The 16,608-nt window shown below is 32.8% G+C and overlaps 1 protein-coding gene across 2 annotated transcripts; it reads right to left on the reverse strand.

Moving 5' to 3' along the window:
* Positions 1–1,698: 1,698 nt before the first annotated feature.
* LOC137814222 (Acyl-CoA N-acyltransferases (NAT) superfamily protein) lies at positions 1,699–14,003 on the reverse strand. Of its 2 annotated transcripts, XR_016521354.1 has the most exons (7): positions 13,818–13,988; positions 13,646–13,736; positions 13,161–13,293; positions 6,867–6,967; positions 5,870–5,939; positions 2,111–2,171; positions 1,699–2,012 (listed from the first exon to the last, which is right to left on the reverse strand). XR_016521354.1 is itself a non-coding variant. In XM_068616821.1 (6 exons), the coding sequence occupies exons 1-6, from the start codon at positions 13,893–13,895 to the stop codon at positions 1,921–1,923; spliced, it is 525 nt and encodes a 174-aa protein (XP_068472922.1). In that variant the 5' UTR covers positions 13,896–14,003; the 3' UTR covers positions 1,699–1,920. The 2 variants fall into 2 exon arrangements, 1 of the variants encoding a protein (XP_068472922.1); XM_068616821.1 differs by lacking the exon at positions 6,867–6,967 and having other exon boundaries at positions 13,818–14,003.
* Between the last annotated feature and the right edge of the window lie 2,605 nt (positions 14,004–16,608).

The raw sequence follows: 16,608 nt of genomic DNA on the forward strand, positions 1-16,608 counted from the left end.
GTGGACCACATAACCAATGGATTGTTTGATCCACTGAAGACTCATGTGAAACAAAACTTGTCTTCAGAGGTAATTTAGACCACTGCTCCAACAGTAGCACTACCTAGATTATGAGCCCAATAATGTCTTTGAAGGAGGAAATCCCTATCTCGTCCAAAGCATCCACCGATCTGAATAAAGTAGTTTTCTTGGATCAATAATACTTTGATCTTAAAAGATGAGAAACTCTGGAAATTGTTTATTTATCAAGAGGCTGTGTATGATGGAACGGCTCAAATGTGTCCCTGTGATCGAACAAAGTAAAAGTGGACACCACCAATATGGCACAATTAGACTGTTCACTGACATTCAATACAATCCTTGCGCATCAATATAACACAGTTGGACAGGTTATTTGTCATTTGTCAAGAACCGTGTGCACAATGAAACGACTCAAAACATGTCTTGTAGGCCTAAAAATGTAAACAAGTGGCTGGGCTCACGTATGTAACACAGCTGTACTGTTCATCGTACATGCAGTGCAATTGATTGGTCCGCCAATTAGTATTTCTGAGAAAAAACAAACGACACGGCAGAGGTTAAATATGGCTCTTTGTTTTGGCCATTCCTTTTTTAATATACAATAATTTTAATCCATGTTATTCTGTTGAAACCATGTTAAAATCTAAATCGCCCAATTTTGCCTTCAAACTCAAGATGTTTCGTTAATGTCACAAAACAAAGGTCGCTGGTGCCTAATGTTTATTTGCCGATCACCAGCGCATGTCATAGAGTTGCATGCACCATTCATATGAGGAGTTTCACGAAATTATTTCAAACAGCTTAAATCATTTTTACGCTTGCGACAATGAACCATGGATCTTGATATCACGTATTCCAAATAGGCATCTAGTTTTGTACATGGCCCACAAATAGCACTAAAGCCAGAACAGTAAGCCCACCAATGCAACTACTGCCAACGGCCAGGCTAAACAGTTTGCCTTCAAATAGATTCATAGTATATATTCCTTTTCAATCGGTTTGTGTGATGCAAGGCACATACAAATATTACCCACAAATGTGCATATTAAGTCCTGAAATTTCCTGATCATTGTAATCTCATGATAGTCTTTATAATATTCTTTGTCCACTACCAGCAGATGCGTAATCTAGATACTACTCGAGCATAACCCAAGTGATAAGGACATGATGGAGAGATTCAGCACCCAAAACCAAAAGGATAAGGTAAAGATAAAGCATAGGTCATGGATCAATTTCTATTCCAAACTAAGAATGAGTGAGACTATCCAGTAGTGTCAACAAAAAAGCACAAGTCGTAGATTATTTTCTTTCTAAAAATGGATCTGATTCCGACTCTGCCTTAAGGACCCTTGAGGCAGGTACAGATGGAAAAACCAGAAACCACGAGGTCAGTAATTTCTGGAGAGAAGAACAGATAAAATTAGTCTCATTGATTTGATCATTTTAATCTAATTCAATGACATGTGCATGTGATATTTAACTATTTAACTACGAGATTTTTAAAAAAAAAGAGTAAATGCAGTACTAACTAAAACTGTCAAAGATCGATGACGTATAGACCTAAGAATCTTATTCGTGTTACTAGCTTGATTATCTTCTAGGATCATTTTATATTTTACTAAGCCTTCCAAGTTCCAATAGTATTATGATCAATTCCTTTCAAGTTGACAAACCATCAAAAGTATAAACAGGGATTACTTCTAAACATTGGTCAAAATTCTAGTAGAGCAAGATTAACTTTTAATAGATTACATCCCACTACTTAATCTTGAAAAATATAACTGGTTATGAACTCGGATAATTAAACAAAATGTAAATCAATTAGCATAAATACCAAATAAATATATTTTTCTTTGAGACACAATAAGCTCATGCAACGGAGCTGCATGAAAACCACATTTAATCATACTCTAATTCATCAGGAGTCACTGGCCTTTTAAGAGGGATAATGGACTTCTTTTCAACATCACGAGACAAAGCCTTCCTCATATCTAAAAACAAAGCATAAAATGATAATGGATAAATAGCAGCACGTGTTTTGTTAAAACAGAGTAGAAGCAAAATAAAAACCAAGAACTTAAAAGCATACCTAAACCATCTTCTTCCCCAGAATAGTAGCGTAGCACCCGTCGATAAACCACATAGCCAAGCTATGATGTCAATCAGGAAAGTAGTTAGTAACTCCAATTTTAGACTGAAGAAATCCTAATGTAAGAAATAAACCCTAATCCAACATACGGCAATCCCCTATCCAAAGATATAAACAAGACATTATATTTCTAAAGTATTGATATAATTAATTTACATTTCTCCTATAATCATATATACTCCACTTCAGCATGACTCAAACGTACGATCTCCAAGAGGTGAAAAGTGAAAACTCCAAGAGGCAAAACTAAACTTTCTTATAGAGATAGGATTACTTCGAAACTCAGCCTTAAGCCCCTACATTTTAATATAGATTTGGATGCCCAGGGCATACAAAATATTATCCCCAATTGCATATTTTTTGCGGTTGATATAATTTTGTTTTTTAATCTAATCTTGGACATTCAAAAGACTATCCCTAATTGCATGCTTTATGTTGATGATGTAGTTTTGATTGAGAAATCAAAAGGTTTTGGTTTAAGTAGGAGTAAGGCATACATGCATTGCAATTTTAGCAAGAATCAAATGACTTAGGAGTAAAGTTGCAAAAAAGTTGTCATATCACAGGTTTTAAAGTTTAACCCTGTCCTTGGTTACACATGACAGACGTAAATATCTGCCTCTCCAGAAGCTGTTTTATAGCTTCTTCGTTTTTTATCATTGAGGTGTGGTTTTCTACGTCTTTAGAACGTGTGTCCACAACAATATAGTATAAAATTATGATATACAACTACAACAAACATGATATTAATTATGTCCAAGATTAGACTTTTATATTTACCACTAGAATCTCATGGAAAATAATATCTCCTAGGTTTTATATTTAAGCGAGCCCTTTGCTTCATAATGAAAGGGGTTAAAATCAAAAGGTTAATCCCACAATACACCTTGAGCAACACTGGGTAAAAGGATTTTACAGTAACTCATTATATTGTCAAGATTTCAAAACTAGAGGAGAACTTTTGAAGATTTTTCAACCCAGGAATTGAACCTGAGTTTTTGAGGTTCAATATGCCATTTGATGCTATTTGTTAAGTCTTTATCCGACGTGAAACTAAACACACTCTCGAGGCTGCAATTAAGGCAGATTAAGGATGATATAATTAAGACAGCTTTCCAACATTAGCTTTCTTAGATTACTAACTTTATTATTATATTAAAAGCCACGAAGTGTTCTTCCAGAAGTATGAGGGAAAATGACAGGAAAAACAATAAATGACGGTCTAAGTTTTGCTAAGCGTTGAAATTAAGTAATTTGGGAAAGTTACACGATCTATCTTGTGTCAAATTTATGAAATTATTAAACTCTTAAGAGATAAAGATTGAGATAAAACCGTGTATTAGTAAGACAACATGGGTCTTTATTTAGATTGAGAAAAAAGAATCAACACAATAAATAGAGATTTGATATCCTCTAATAACAAAGATATGATGAGGAAATAAATAAAAATGTTTTTAATAATACATACATATATAATCTACATATTCTTAATTATATAGGATTGGTTTCTTATTTCTATAATTCTAATATATAAGTTGTATGTGCTCAGCTTGCTAATTATTGGTCCTCTCAAAAACTTAGTGAATATGTCAACCATATGATGCAATTCGGCTTTGCATCTCATGTGTAGATCTTCTTCAATGTTTTTTATTTGGATTTCTTCAACGGAAGATGAATGATAGCGGAAGCATAAAGAATTGTAGAAATTTTGCAAGAGACAAAAATATGAGATGAATCTAAGTGAGGTTAGGCCAACACTTAGTTTCTAGAGTGAGGTTGGATGAACACTTCTAGGAGGAGTCTAGAAATTTGTCTAGGAAGAAGACAACTCTAGAAAGAACACTATTCATTAGAGTTGACAAGGTTTAACCCCAAGGACAATGCAAATTCATAAAACAGGATTATTAGTTGTACACCAATAAGCAACCGTGTTAACTTCTAAACACTTTTTAAGCACTTTTTATTTTTAATTGTTGACACTTTACATACACATATGTTAAACGTATTTGTGTCAAATAAATCCTCGACACCGATACACTAGCTTGATGAACATATCAGTGCATCACAACTGCTACACAATCAAAGATAGATCAACCAATAGTACAAGAGCAACAAGTGAATGTCTAGCAATAGTGTGAACGAGAGGGTTTCCCATGCAGCTTCCAACACCTATCAATTGTATATATCCAATGCGGTGGCAATATTCACATTTTGGATGATCTTAGAACTACGTTTGCGAGAACGCCCATAATTATTACTACGTGAGGCAACAGTATTGTTATCCCCTACAGACGAAGTATGTGTCTCCTGTTTATTTTTTGAGGAACATGGAGGAGCTCAAATAATGCGGAAGTCAATAGGGTGTATTGGTAATCCCAAAATCTTATGACAGGTAGCAGTATATTCTTGTGGCAAGCCATACAAGTCAAAGGTCATAAAGAACGTACTACGGTTCTTAAGTTCCTTCTTCATATCCACATATCGTGGAAGGAGGTAACTAAAATCATGTAAGGCAGCATGAATTCGCCCAAAAGAAGTGGAGATAAGACCCTCAAAATTTCGTTGGGCAAGAAGTGTTAAGGGATTTTGGCACACACCATACAAATGTTGTGTTATTGGTATAATGGGCATGGGCCTCACTCCAAACTGATGCACACATCTCATGGAGAGAAAAACTAAATTTGAGGTATGAATAATGAATTTAATGACACTAGAGAGTTGGGTATCAATCTTTATCCATTGTTCTCAATTTTTTGTAGGAATGGATTCAATCATAATAGTGAGATGGGATTTGTAACCCAATGAACTTAACCATAACCTGATTTTGGAAGTTCAAGTAGAATAGTTAGACTTGTTCATCTTGTCAAACAATATGGTTAGAAAAGAAAGGAGAATTTGTTCTAGAGGTTGATGTGGTGTTGGAAGACATTCTTTTCATGAAAGTTGGAAAGAAAAAAAGAAAAACCTAAGGAGAGGGAATAGTAGATTGGACCACCAAACTAGGATGGGTGGCTCACATTGACGATTGGATAGATTGGCATGGTGCGATCCCAATTGTGTTCACCGGAGAAAAAGGAGGTCACCGAAAAACTTGTAAGCAACATGGAAACAATGAATGCAAACATGCGAGAAAGGTTCGCAGAAAAAGAATCCTCTAGAGGCACTGGGTCTACTAGGTCAATGCAGTTTTGAAAAAAGCTCTAGATATCATGTTAAACTCTAGGAAAGAGAGAAACATTGTGTTGAAACTACATGTTTTTGGGACAACACTAATGCTTTATTTGTATTGAGAAAAAATAATCAATATAATAAATAGAGGACATTTGATATCTTTTATTAACAAAGATATGATACGAGAATAAATAAAAATATTTCTAATAATACATATATAATCTTAATATTCTTGATTATACAGGATCAATTCGCTATTTTTATAATTATAACAAAAATAAAAGTTTAGCATGCAGTCATTTATTCCCTTATTTCAATTGTTTTATTTGTTAAAAGAAAAAAAAATAATATAGTGAAAGAGGAATAGAAAAGGAGCATCAGGAACCATCTTACCAGCACATAAAACAAGTAAACAAGGAGTAAAAGAAGTAACAGCTTGAGAGATCTCCCTATCCTTCTTTATATTTAAGAAACCACATAATAAGAAAGAAATGGAAAGTCTAAGTTGTGAAATGAAATTCACATTACCTTATCATACATCTTGATGGCTGGCGCATTTGATGCTCTCACAAAGAGATCAACAAAGAAAGCCTTGTCACTGAAAAATTCACATTCTTAATTAATACAAGGCAAGGCATCCACACAAACATAACATCATTAAAGACATTTCAAATGCAGGAGTCATAGCCAGGGTCTTAGGTTTAAGACTTAGGTATTATAAGAAATCTCAATTGGAGCATGTTGATGTGGCATGGACAGGGTCTAAGTAAGATCTTGGGTCTTGAGACTAAGAAAATATTTTTCAATCTTAACAAAATGTAATAAATTAATTTTTTAAATTGTAAGAAATTGAAGTGTAAATAAAAAATTATAAAAATGTGGATCTTAAAAGAACTTTGCATTAGAGCAAAATTTGCGAAAAAGGTCTTAAAATGACGTGGCAATGTAGGACCCACTTAAGTAAAATAAACCTGAGGGTAAGACCCCCTTGCATTGGAGATGGCCTAATCTCCTAGAACTAGTATCCCATTCATGAGTCTTGTTACACAAAGCAACCCCCACACACAAAAAAACCACATTTAATCACTGCTCCAATTCGTCTTTTATAAATTATGCAAATAAAAATAACAAGCAGTCAAGTCAAAACTATCCATGTAATGGACAAAAGGAAAGTCACAGTGATAGAGAAGTTGAGATTTTAGGATTTGAATATATAATAAATATAATCCTTTATAAAATATGAAAATAAAAATAAACTATACAGTCCAGTCAAAACTATAGATGTGATGGGCAAAATAAAAGTCATATCTGAATTCATTGCATATATTTACAAGGGGAATACATACAGGTGCAATTTTCTAAGTACATGAATTTAAAAAATACAAGAAACTAAGCTTAAATGTAGTAATTTCCAATAGATTTCTATAGACAAACTTTTCTTGAACAAAAAGATTATCAATTTCTATATTTGGCCTTTCATGAACGTTGGAAGCAATATGAACAACTACTTGATTTTATCACATACTGCTTTCTCTGCTAGATGTCACAAAACTTCAATCCTTGAAGGAGTTCATCCAAAAAAAGTTCACGGGTGCTTGTAGATTGCATATATTCTAACTAGTCCAACTGCAAAATAAATGTGAGGTCAAGTAATTTTGAAATAGATGAACTTTTCAACCAATACTTGATATCTCTCAAGATCTGAACAAGGCCATGACTAGGTAACAATTTGTAATTTGCATCCATGGGACTATCAATGGATCTGTAATCTAACACACCTCTACTCTAAGTATGTCTAATGCTTACATCTTTTTGGAAAACCGAGATTCCATCCCTTGATTGGGTCACTTCACTACCAAAAAGTATTTTAAAATTTCAAAGATTTTGGTTAAACAAGTGCTTTATCAGCTACTTAAATAGACTTTATTGAAAAGTTGTTGTCTGCTTTGTGCTGCAAGTAGTTCCTAAATATGTTTTTTCCTATTCTCTTCTCTTCCCTCTCATACATTGTATCCGACATCTCCAAAAGTTATTATAAAAATGAGACCCATTATATAAGAGAGGGAAAATCATCCTTTCAAATTCATTCTATATTTTTTGTATTTTTCTAAAGTTGTTATTCATGCTTGGGTCTATTGCGCCTCAAGGAGCGCAACCCAACCCCAGTGGTGCACGTCTAAATTCCGATTGATGCGTCATCACACACCATCGCAGTCTCGACCGACCTAGGTGTGTGTGTCACATGCACCACCTTCCAATGGTCATAATTCTTTCGAACCACCACGTTTTGACTCACAGAAGTATTTTGAGCCCATTTCCGCCCTTTGTCCTTTGTTATGGTACTATTTGGTGAGTTGTCTAGAGTTGGTCAATGTTTCTCTCTTTTGAAACCCTAGGGTTCCCTCTATTATTTCTCTGTAGCATTTTTTAGTCGTGTCCCTACCTTGTTTCAACATGTCTTCATGAACTATCTCTTCTTTTTTTGAGACTCCTATAACTTTAGAGAAATTAAATGGGAAAAATTACTTGTGCTTGTCTGCCTGAATTGAACTTTGGTTCATTGGATAAGGTTTTCATGATCACTTAGAAGATGAGAGTAGAGTACCACCAAATCAAATTCAACCGTGGAAGAAAATTGATTTCCAGCTTTGTGCTCTACTTTGACGGTTAGTAGAGACCAATATTTTGAGCTCTCATGTGCTTCAAAACTTGTAATTCCTTGTGGATTAAGGCCCAAAATATTTTTGCAATGCCTCTATGATTCTACTAATCGATTGGTTTCTCTCCAACAATCTAATAACAATACGATGTCTTGCATTGTTGAAACTCAATCCAATTGGTTTCTTTCCAGAAGAAAGATGAACTAACTCCCATGTACCACTATGCTCAAGAGTCTACATTAATAATCATGGTTTGTCTTCATCCAAAATGATTAAGTTCTCCATAAACACTTGGGAATAGTAAGAGAAGATATCAAGGAAACAAAGGAGAAATACAAAGAAAATAAATTATGATATATAACTCATAAAATGGTAAATAGGATGAGGGTGAGGGTTTTGAGTAGATCAAATACCTCTCCTAAAAGCAATGGGCCAATCAAAATTATCATTATTAGGATATGTAGGAGTGGTTGTGGTGAAGGACAAAATTCAAGGGACTCCTCAAGTATGGTTAGACCAATCTATGTGGTTGACATTGATATGTGAGTAGAGGAGACAAAACACGTCGATTGGACTAGTTGGAGGAGAATGAGGTTGATTGTCTTTTTGAAGAGGTAGTACAAAAGGGACAAAAGGAATGGATAAGACTTGTTGTGTTGAAGTAGTGTATCGTACAAAAGATGCAAAAGGAATCTCCAAAAGCATAACATTAGCCAACATGTAGTACCATCTAGTCTTTGGAGAGTAGCATTCATCTTCTTTCTGAAGGCAAGAATAACCTAAGAAAACACATTTAGTAGCCCTAATGGATATTTTTATCCTGACCTAGAAAAACATCATGAAAAAAAAACATAGACCCAAAAACTTCTGGAGAAACATGAAATAAATATTCATTTTGAAAAATAATTGAGTGAGAAATTCTATTTTCAAGGGTGGATAGGACATCCTATTTATTAGAAAACAATAACTAAGAAGTAAAGGTACATTTGCATTAAGCATTAAGATGCATGCAACTTCCACTAAATGCCTATCTTTTTTCTAGCTATTTCATTTTGTTGAGGTTTGTGAGGACACGTGGATTGTTGTTGGATGCCTTTTGAAGATAAGAAGAAAGAAAGTTCAAAAGAAAAATACTCTTTGGTACTTATTTTTCCAAAAATTGGTTCTTGATCTCATTAAAAAAAGATACAAAAATGGATAAAAGTTTAGATCTATCTTTCATTAGGTATACTCCAGTACATCAAGAATATTCATCAATAACTAGAATAAAATATTTGAAAGCAAAAGATGTTACATGACTTGGACCCCAAATAACTAAGTGAATTTTTGGAAAACATGACCAACTCCTTTGGAAGCAATTTTGGACCCATTTGCTAGGGTAATATGGTGAGGAAATTTAAAAGGTGACAAAAAAGAAAATAGAGAATTATTACCAACTAATCAACATTCAACATTATTGAACAATTTGAGGACTTTGACAATTGACTTTGAAGGTAAGATTAAATGGATAATCAAGGACAAACAAAACAAAATTCAAACATGTGAAGGAGAAAGGAAAACATGACCAGCTCCTTTGGAAGCAATTTTGGACCCATTTGCTAGGGTAATATGGTGAGGAAATTTAAAAGGTGACAAAAAAGAAAATAGAGAATTATTACCAACTATGTGATCAAAAGCACTTGAGTCAATAATCCATAGACCTTATTAGTAACAGATTCAGAAACATCAACAATTGAAACACTAGGAGAAAAGGATGATTGGGACTTGATTTATGGCTTTCCATTCAAGATATTCTTGATAATCATCTTTGAGAATCTTTACTTTAGATTGACAAGTTTGCAATCTTTTTTGGAAAATCATAAAGTGAGTAACAAACTTCTACTTGAAATAGGAACACTAAGGACGACCGCTTCTACTTCCTCTTCCTCAAACTTCATGACTGCCTCTTCCTTTAATATACACCATTGCAAAAGTTTCCACAATCCCAACTGAATTTTCTGTTTTCACTTTAATGGGAACATGGAGATGTCTAATAATCAAGTCATCCATTGAGGGAATTTCATTACCAGTTAGGAGTTGGTCAAATCTATCAAGTTTCTTTCTTATTCCTTCCAAAATTGATAGAATCAACACCATACACAAACTATCAAGTTTCTCTCTCATTCCTTCCAATGAATCATTGTCCCTGAATATTCTTAACTCTTCCATTGCAACTTCAGCTTCAAAAACAAAAGAAACTATAAACAGGCCATCCATTGAGGGCATTTCATGACTAGTTAGGAGTTGGTCACAATCTATCAAGTTTATTTCTTATTCCTTCCAAAGTTCAAAGAATCAACACCATGCTCAATCTATCAAGTTTCTTTCTCATTCCTTCCAATGAATCATCATCCAAGAACCTTCTTAACTCTTCCATTGCAGCTTGAGCTTCAACAACAAGAGAAACCATATCATGACTAGTTTGTTTGAGAGAGGCTCACTTTTGAGCAACATTACACAAGCACTTGATTATAATACAAAGAAAATTGAAATTTAGAGTGTGTCTTTCCGTCTCTCATGATCTCATATTTATAACTACTATAGATAGACCAAATACAACGTATTCTTTAGATAGACCAAATATAATGTATGAGAGGGAAGAAAAGAGAGTATGAAATTATATAAATTATATTTAAGACTATTTAATCTAACAGTTCCCCTCGAGTTGGAGTATACAAATTGTATGTGCCAAGCTTGGAACAAATATATTCAATCCAAGGTCCTCTCAAGGATCTTGTAAGTACATCTGCAAATTAAGCATTTGATCTGACAAATGCAATACAAATTTCCTTAAACAACTTGTCTTGAATAAAATGACAATTAATTTCAATGTGTTTAATCCTCTCATGGAACACTGGATTGGAAGCAATGCGGAAAGTCGCTTGATTATCACAATGCATCATTGGCTGAATCTCACAAAAATCTAATTCTTGTAGAAATTGTTTTACTATATAAGCTCACAGGTGAGGGATGTCATTGTTCTATTCTATACTCAGCTTCAGTAGATGATCGGGCAACAACATTTTGTTTCTTGTCCTTCCAAAATAATATTCCTCCAAGCAAAACACAATAACTTGTGGTAGAACGCCTATCCATAGGAGAACCAACCAAATCAACGTCACAATACCCAAAGATTTGGGCATTCCCTTTATCTTCATAAAATAGTCTTTGTCCTCAAGCCTTTTTGAGATATCTTAGAATATGAATGATAACATTCGAGTTATCAATACAAGGATTTTGCATGAATTGACTCACAACACCAACTGCACAAGACAAAATGGTCTAGTAATAATGAGTTTTCCAAGTCTTTTATATCTTTCTAGATCAAAGAAAAACTCTCCCTCTGCTGCCATTAATTCCAGATTTGGATCCATGGGCCAATCCACTGGTTTGCAATCAATCATGTTTGTGTCTTTTAGTATGTCAAGAGGATATTTCCTTTGAGAGATTACAACTCCATCCCTTGATTGAGTTATTTCTATGCCAAAAAAATATATAGGATTTCCAAGATCCCTAGTTTGAAAATGGCACAGGTGTTTTCTTAACTCAAAGATTTTAGTAGCAGCATTCCTTGTGATTACTATATCATCAACATACACAATTAAGTACACACATTTTCCAAGGGAGGTATGACAAAAATGACTAGTTTGCCTCACTATGTTTTAGCCCTAAGGATTGAACAATACAGCTAAATTTTCCAAACCAAGCACGGAGAGATTGCTTGAGACCATAAAGAGAGTGGCGCAACTTACAAACCAAACCAAACTCCCCCTGAGCAACAAGTTGTTTAAGCCCATAAAGAGAACATTGAAGTTCGCAAACAAAACCAAATTCCATAAAGTCAAGTGGTAGTTTAGTATAAAATTCTTCTTCTACTTCCCTTCAAGAAATGGAATTTTAATGTCTAATGATGTAATATATCCCAAGTCAATACCATATATTAGGGTCTTACCCTAGAGCAACTATTGTAACCTCAAGTTGATTAACTTCTCTATTTGGACCGACTTTAATACCATACACCAATTTGCAATCAACATCTATCTAAAAGAGAATAACTTCCAAATATCACTGCACTTAAAAAGCCTACAATTCATAAATCATAACTCGTTTCCATCCTAACCACATTTTTTGAACTATGATAGAAGATATAAATGAGAAATATGGAGGAGATAAACAATAATGTCGTAAAAACTTTCATAGATAGGATGGGATGAGGAATTAGGGTGGATAGAATACCCAATCTCTGGATGATGAAGTTCCATAGCAGATGGGTTGAATAGGAGATGACCACTCGATTCTTCATGTAATGTTAGAGCAACAACCCATGCTCCAACAGCTAGGGTATTGAAATGATAACATTTTGGAGAACATGTGTAGTAGAATGATGTGATTAAGGGAATTTGAATCAATTCTCCGTGAACTTTGACTATTATCAAATTAGTTGCAAAAGACAACTAAGAAAGCTTAGGAGCCTTTAATTGAAGATATTTTTTTTATACTTTTTCCCAAAATTTTGCTCACATTTTTAGACTTAGAGATGTGTATTGCCTTCTCTTTGGGAATAACATGAAGAAAGGGAGAAAGAAATGACTTGAGTGTGGCAAATTACAACCACTTCTTCCTCCATGCGCTTCCTCTTTTGTGATTTCCACGACCTCTATTCTAAGATGAGACAACATTGCATAAGATTCAATTGACTGTTGAATTACCACCTATTTTAAGTGATAAGTAGAAATTTAATTATTTGGAAGGACTTAAATTTGTGAAATGGTCGCATATTTTATATTATATTATATTATTAGATATATTTATACACACACGCACTTCTGAATCGAATATATGTTATGTTAACAAGAATAAATACACAAGCAACTTCCTAGGTAAATGAATCCAAAAGAATGCATGAACCTAACCTATAAATGCAGCTATTCATTTCCAACAGATTTCTTGCAGTTTCAACAAGAGAAAGATTATGTATCATGATATCATGTATTACAGAGTATACACAATTTACCAGAAAACTACCAGGAGAAGAAAATTTAAATAAGATCATGTAAAGAGGACAAGAAATGTTTCAGAAACTTGAATATTAAAAGAAATCAAACATATGCACGTCTTACACGTTGTCACTAATTTCTTCCAGCAGATTCATAAGTTTCTTGGCTAACTGCTGCCTGCGATACTCAGGAGCAACTGTTACTGCAGTTACATGACCATGCCAAGACTCTCCTTGCCCCTCTACTTTACCCATAACTACATCAATAATACTAGCATTAGCATTCCACTGTCATGCGACTTGATTCATAATTAGGCACATTGATCAGACTAGTAAGGAAGACATAAGCTACATTGAATTAGCCGGTGCAAGCAACAGAAGATTATCATTATCGTGTTTTAGAACAACTACATAGTCATTCTTGAACCCGTACTTGCGTTTAAACCATCAATTTCTGCCACCAATAAGCTATTGAGAGCAACACTCATTACCCTGTCTCCCTTCCTTGCTTCAATTTTGCAAGATTTTTCATTTTGAAAATGATTTCAACCTAAGTAACTTTGGCATATAGTGATTTAGGTGAGTGAGAAAGAAAAGGCAAAGACTCACTGTAACCCATGATTTTATTTCCAGGACCTTCAGCAACATGAAAATAGTCTGGCCATCTTGCAAGATAGGTCATGTAGAAGGACATGTTGAACTGAAACCAAAAACCAATTAAATTAAGGCACCATCCAATTCAGTATCGTATTGAATGGAAATGAACCAAAAAAACTCTTACTGTTTCGGTGAGATGGTCAAGATTGACGGAGGAAAAGCGAAGAAGATCGTTGCAACAGAATCTGCGTATCGTCGTCATCTTCAGAAACCCTCGCTAGTGACAGACTGAGTAGAATCAGGAACCTTCAAAGCTGGGTTAAACGAGTCAAAAAAAAGATAAGAAAATAGATTTGGATCAATTAAAGTTAAATAGATATAAACAACTATTAAAGTTAAATTTATAAATATAAATAAAAATAATAATTATTTACTCTACACAGTTGTATACAGTACATATTACAATATTAAATATAAATATACAATAATATATATATATATATATATATAAAGTACGTGAAAAATTGATACGTGACAATTATTATTACCAAATAACAAAACACATATTCAAATACCTTAATCATTAATAAAATTTAAATAAATTAAATTAAAGTATCATTAATGAAATTTAAATAAAATAATTAGAATTTTTGTCATACGACTATCTTTTTATTAGTATAAAAATAAAATATATCAATATTTATTATACTGAATCAACTATTTATTCTATTTTAAATAGCTACAAATATCTATTAAAGTTAAATTTTAAAATATAAAAAAAAACGTAATTATATACATCATATATTATAATTAATTATAATATATACATATGGCGGAAAATTGATCATATTCAAATATCTTCCTTATTTTGAATTATATAAAATATATTATTTTCATAATTCATATAATATAATTGTGTAAGTTATAAAATTATATAAATAATTTATATAATAAAATTTATAGAATTATCAGCAGAATATCTTTTTAGTCTTGAAATAATATAATGTTAGATGCATAAAAAAATAATAAATAATTCTCAAAATTATTGTCTAACCATGAAACTAATTAGCAAAATTAAGCTTATTACCTTTAAGTAAGAGTTCATATATGAAATATATCATGTATTAATCATTTGAGGATAGCCATTAATTAAAAAATAACCAGTAAAGGGGATAAACTAATCTATACATTTTATAAAGGAAATAAACTTTCAATTAATTATTTTATAACTATATATATATATAAGGGAATAAACTTATTTATATATATATATATGTATTATTCTTTTATATGTAGTTTATTTTTTCTATTAAACTTAATAATTCGTAATCTAGAAATAAATATTTAGCCTTACATAAAATAATATATTATACTAGAAAGTTAATAACAGTAAGTAAACAATAATTATTATTTCTTTGTTTGATTTGAATACGAAATAAATTTTGTATACTTCCACTATAATAATATTATATTATCCTAAAACTATTTTATTGTGTAAAAACTTGATAGTCGATCATCACTTATTTCTACATAGGTCATCACTTAATTTGATTGTGACTAATTACATTAAAAGTGACATTGGAGTTGGATAATTAATCTAATATAGCCACTCTACAAATTTATAATGCCATATATTCAATATCTCTAAATTAAAATCAAACAACCAATACTCATCAAACATTACTCTTTAAGTGATTCATCACACTATTCAAATACATTAATTTACTTATTCAAATCAAAACCAATATAATTCTACAACATCTGTCACATCTACAATTTCACATTCTAATCTCAATCAAACTCTAATATACAAACAAAACAAGCAATTATGCAAGAAAAAAAAAATGGAATTGGCAACCTAAGTGGTGACATGCTACCAAGTTTGTGCACAATTAAGTAGTTTTAATTTTTTTTTAGCTTTGTGTTATTCTCGTATGGAGTGGTGCATGAGGTGTATGTAAAGTAGCATCAACGAAGGACACCAATGTACAATTATCTAATCTCAATGTCAATGTAGTTAGTTATAATAAGTGGTGACTTATGTAGTAACAGGTGGTGACCTACTACGGATTTTCTACACAATTTAAGAAATTTTAGAAATTTCGAGCTTTGTGTTGTTCCTTGTGTGGGAGTAATGTAGTACATGAGGTGTGTATAAAGTCACTGCAGTAGAGAAAATGAAGGTCAAGTTCTTTGATCTGACTGTTAATGTAGTCAGTGATAATCACATTAAGTGATGACCTGTGTAGGAATAAGTGGTGACTTGATAACAAGTTTCTGCACATTTAAGTAATTTTAGAAATTTTAAGGTCTTTGTTGTTCTTGTGTGGGGTGATGCATAAGGTGTTTGCAAGTTAACCTCAATGGAGGAATTATTTAATCTTAGTGCCAATGTAGTAAGTTAGAGTAAATGGTGACTTATGTAGAAGTAAGTGGTAACCTACTACCAACTTTTTTGTTCAGTTAAGTAATTTTAGAAATGTCGAGTTGTGTTGTTGTTGTATGGGCTAGTGCAGTGCATGAGGTGTGTAATGTCACCCAAGTGGAGGACATGAAGGTTAGGTTTTATAATTTCACTGTTAATGTAGTTAGTTAGTTAGTCACAAACACATTGAGGGATGATACATGTAGGAATAAGTGATGACATGCTACCAAGTTTGTTCGCAGTTAAGTAGTTGTAAAATTTTTAGCTTTGTGTTGTTCTTATGTGGGGTGGTGCATGAAGTGTGCGTTAAGTGACCTCAGCGGAGGACACCATGGTACAATTATCTAATCTTAATGTCAATGTAGTAAGTCAAAGTAAATGGTGACCTATGTAGGAATAAGTGATGATCTGCTATGAACTTTCTGCGGAGTTAAGTAGTTTTAGTAATTTTGAGCTTTGTGTTAGTCAAAGTTGTTTTAGGTAGTCAATTTTATTAGTCAATGAGTTTGTGTTTCCATGTTATATTGTTCAAAATGTTTAAAGTAATCAA

This window comes from Phaseolus vulgaris, chromosome 1, assembly GCF_051622355.1.
Source record: "Phaseolus vulgaris cultivar YP4 chromosome 1, ASM5162235v1, whole genome shotgun sequence".
NCBI lineage: Eukaryota > Viridiplantae > Streptophyta > Magnoliopsida > Fabales > Fabaceae > Phaseolus > Phaseolus vulgaris.

Bases quoted from the DNA above. Each gene is read 5' to 3' on its own strand.
- LOC137814222 (XM_068616821.1), bottom strand. From the start codon at position 13,895: ATGACGACGATACGCAGATTCTGTTGCAACGATCTTCTTCGCTTTTCC. The intron at 13,294-13,645 runs GTGAGTCTTTGC...TTATTGATGTAG, and splicing joins AAATAAAATCATGGGTTACA to TTATGGGTAAAGTAGAGGGG. The intron at 2,172-5,869 runs GTAATGTGAATT...TTGACATCATAG, and splicing joins CCATCAAGATGTATGATAAG to CTTGGCTATGTGGTTTATCG.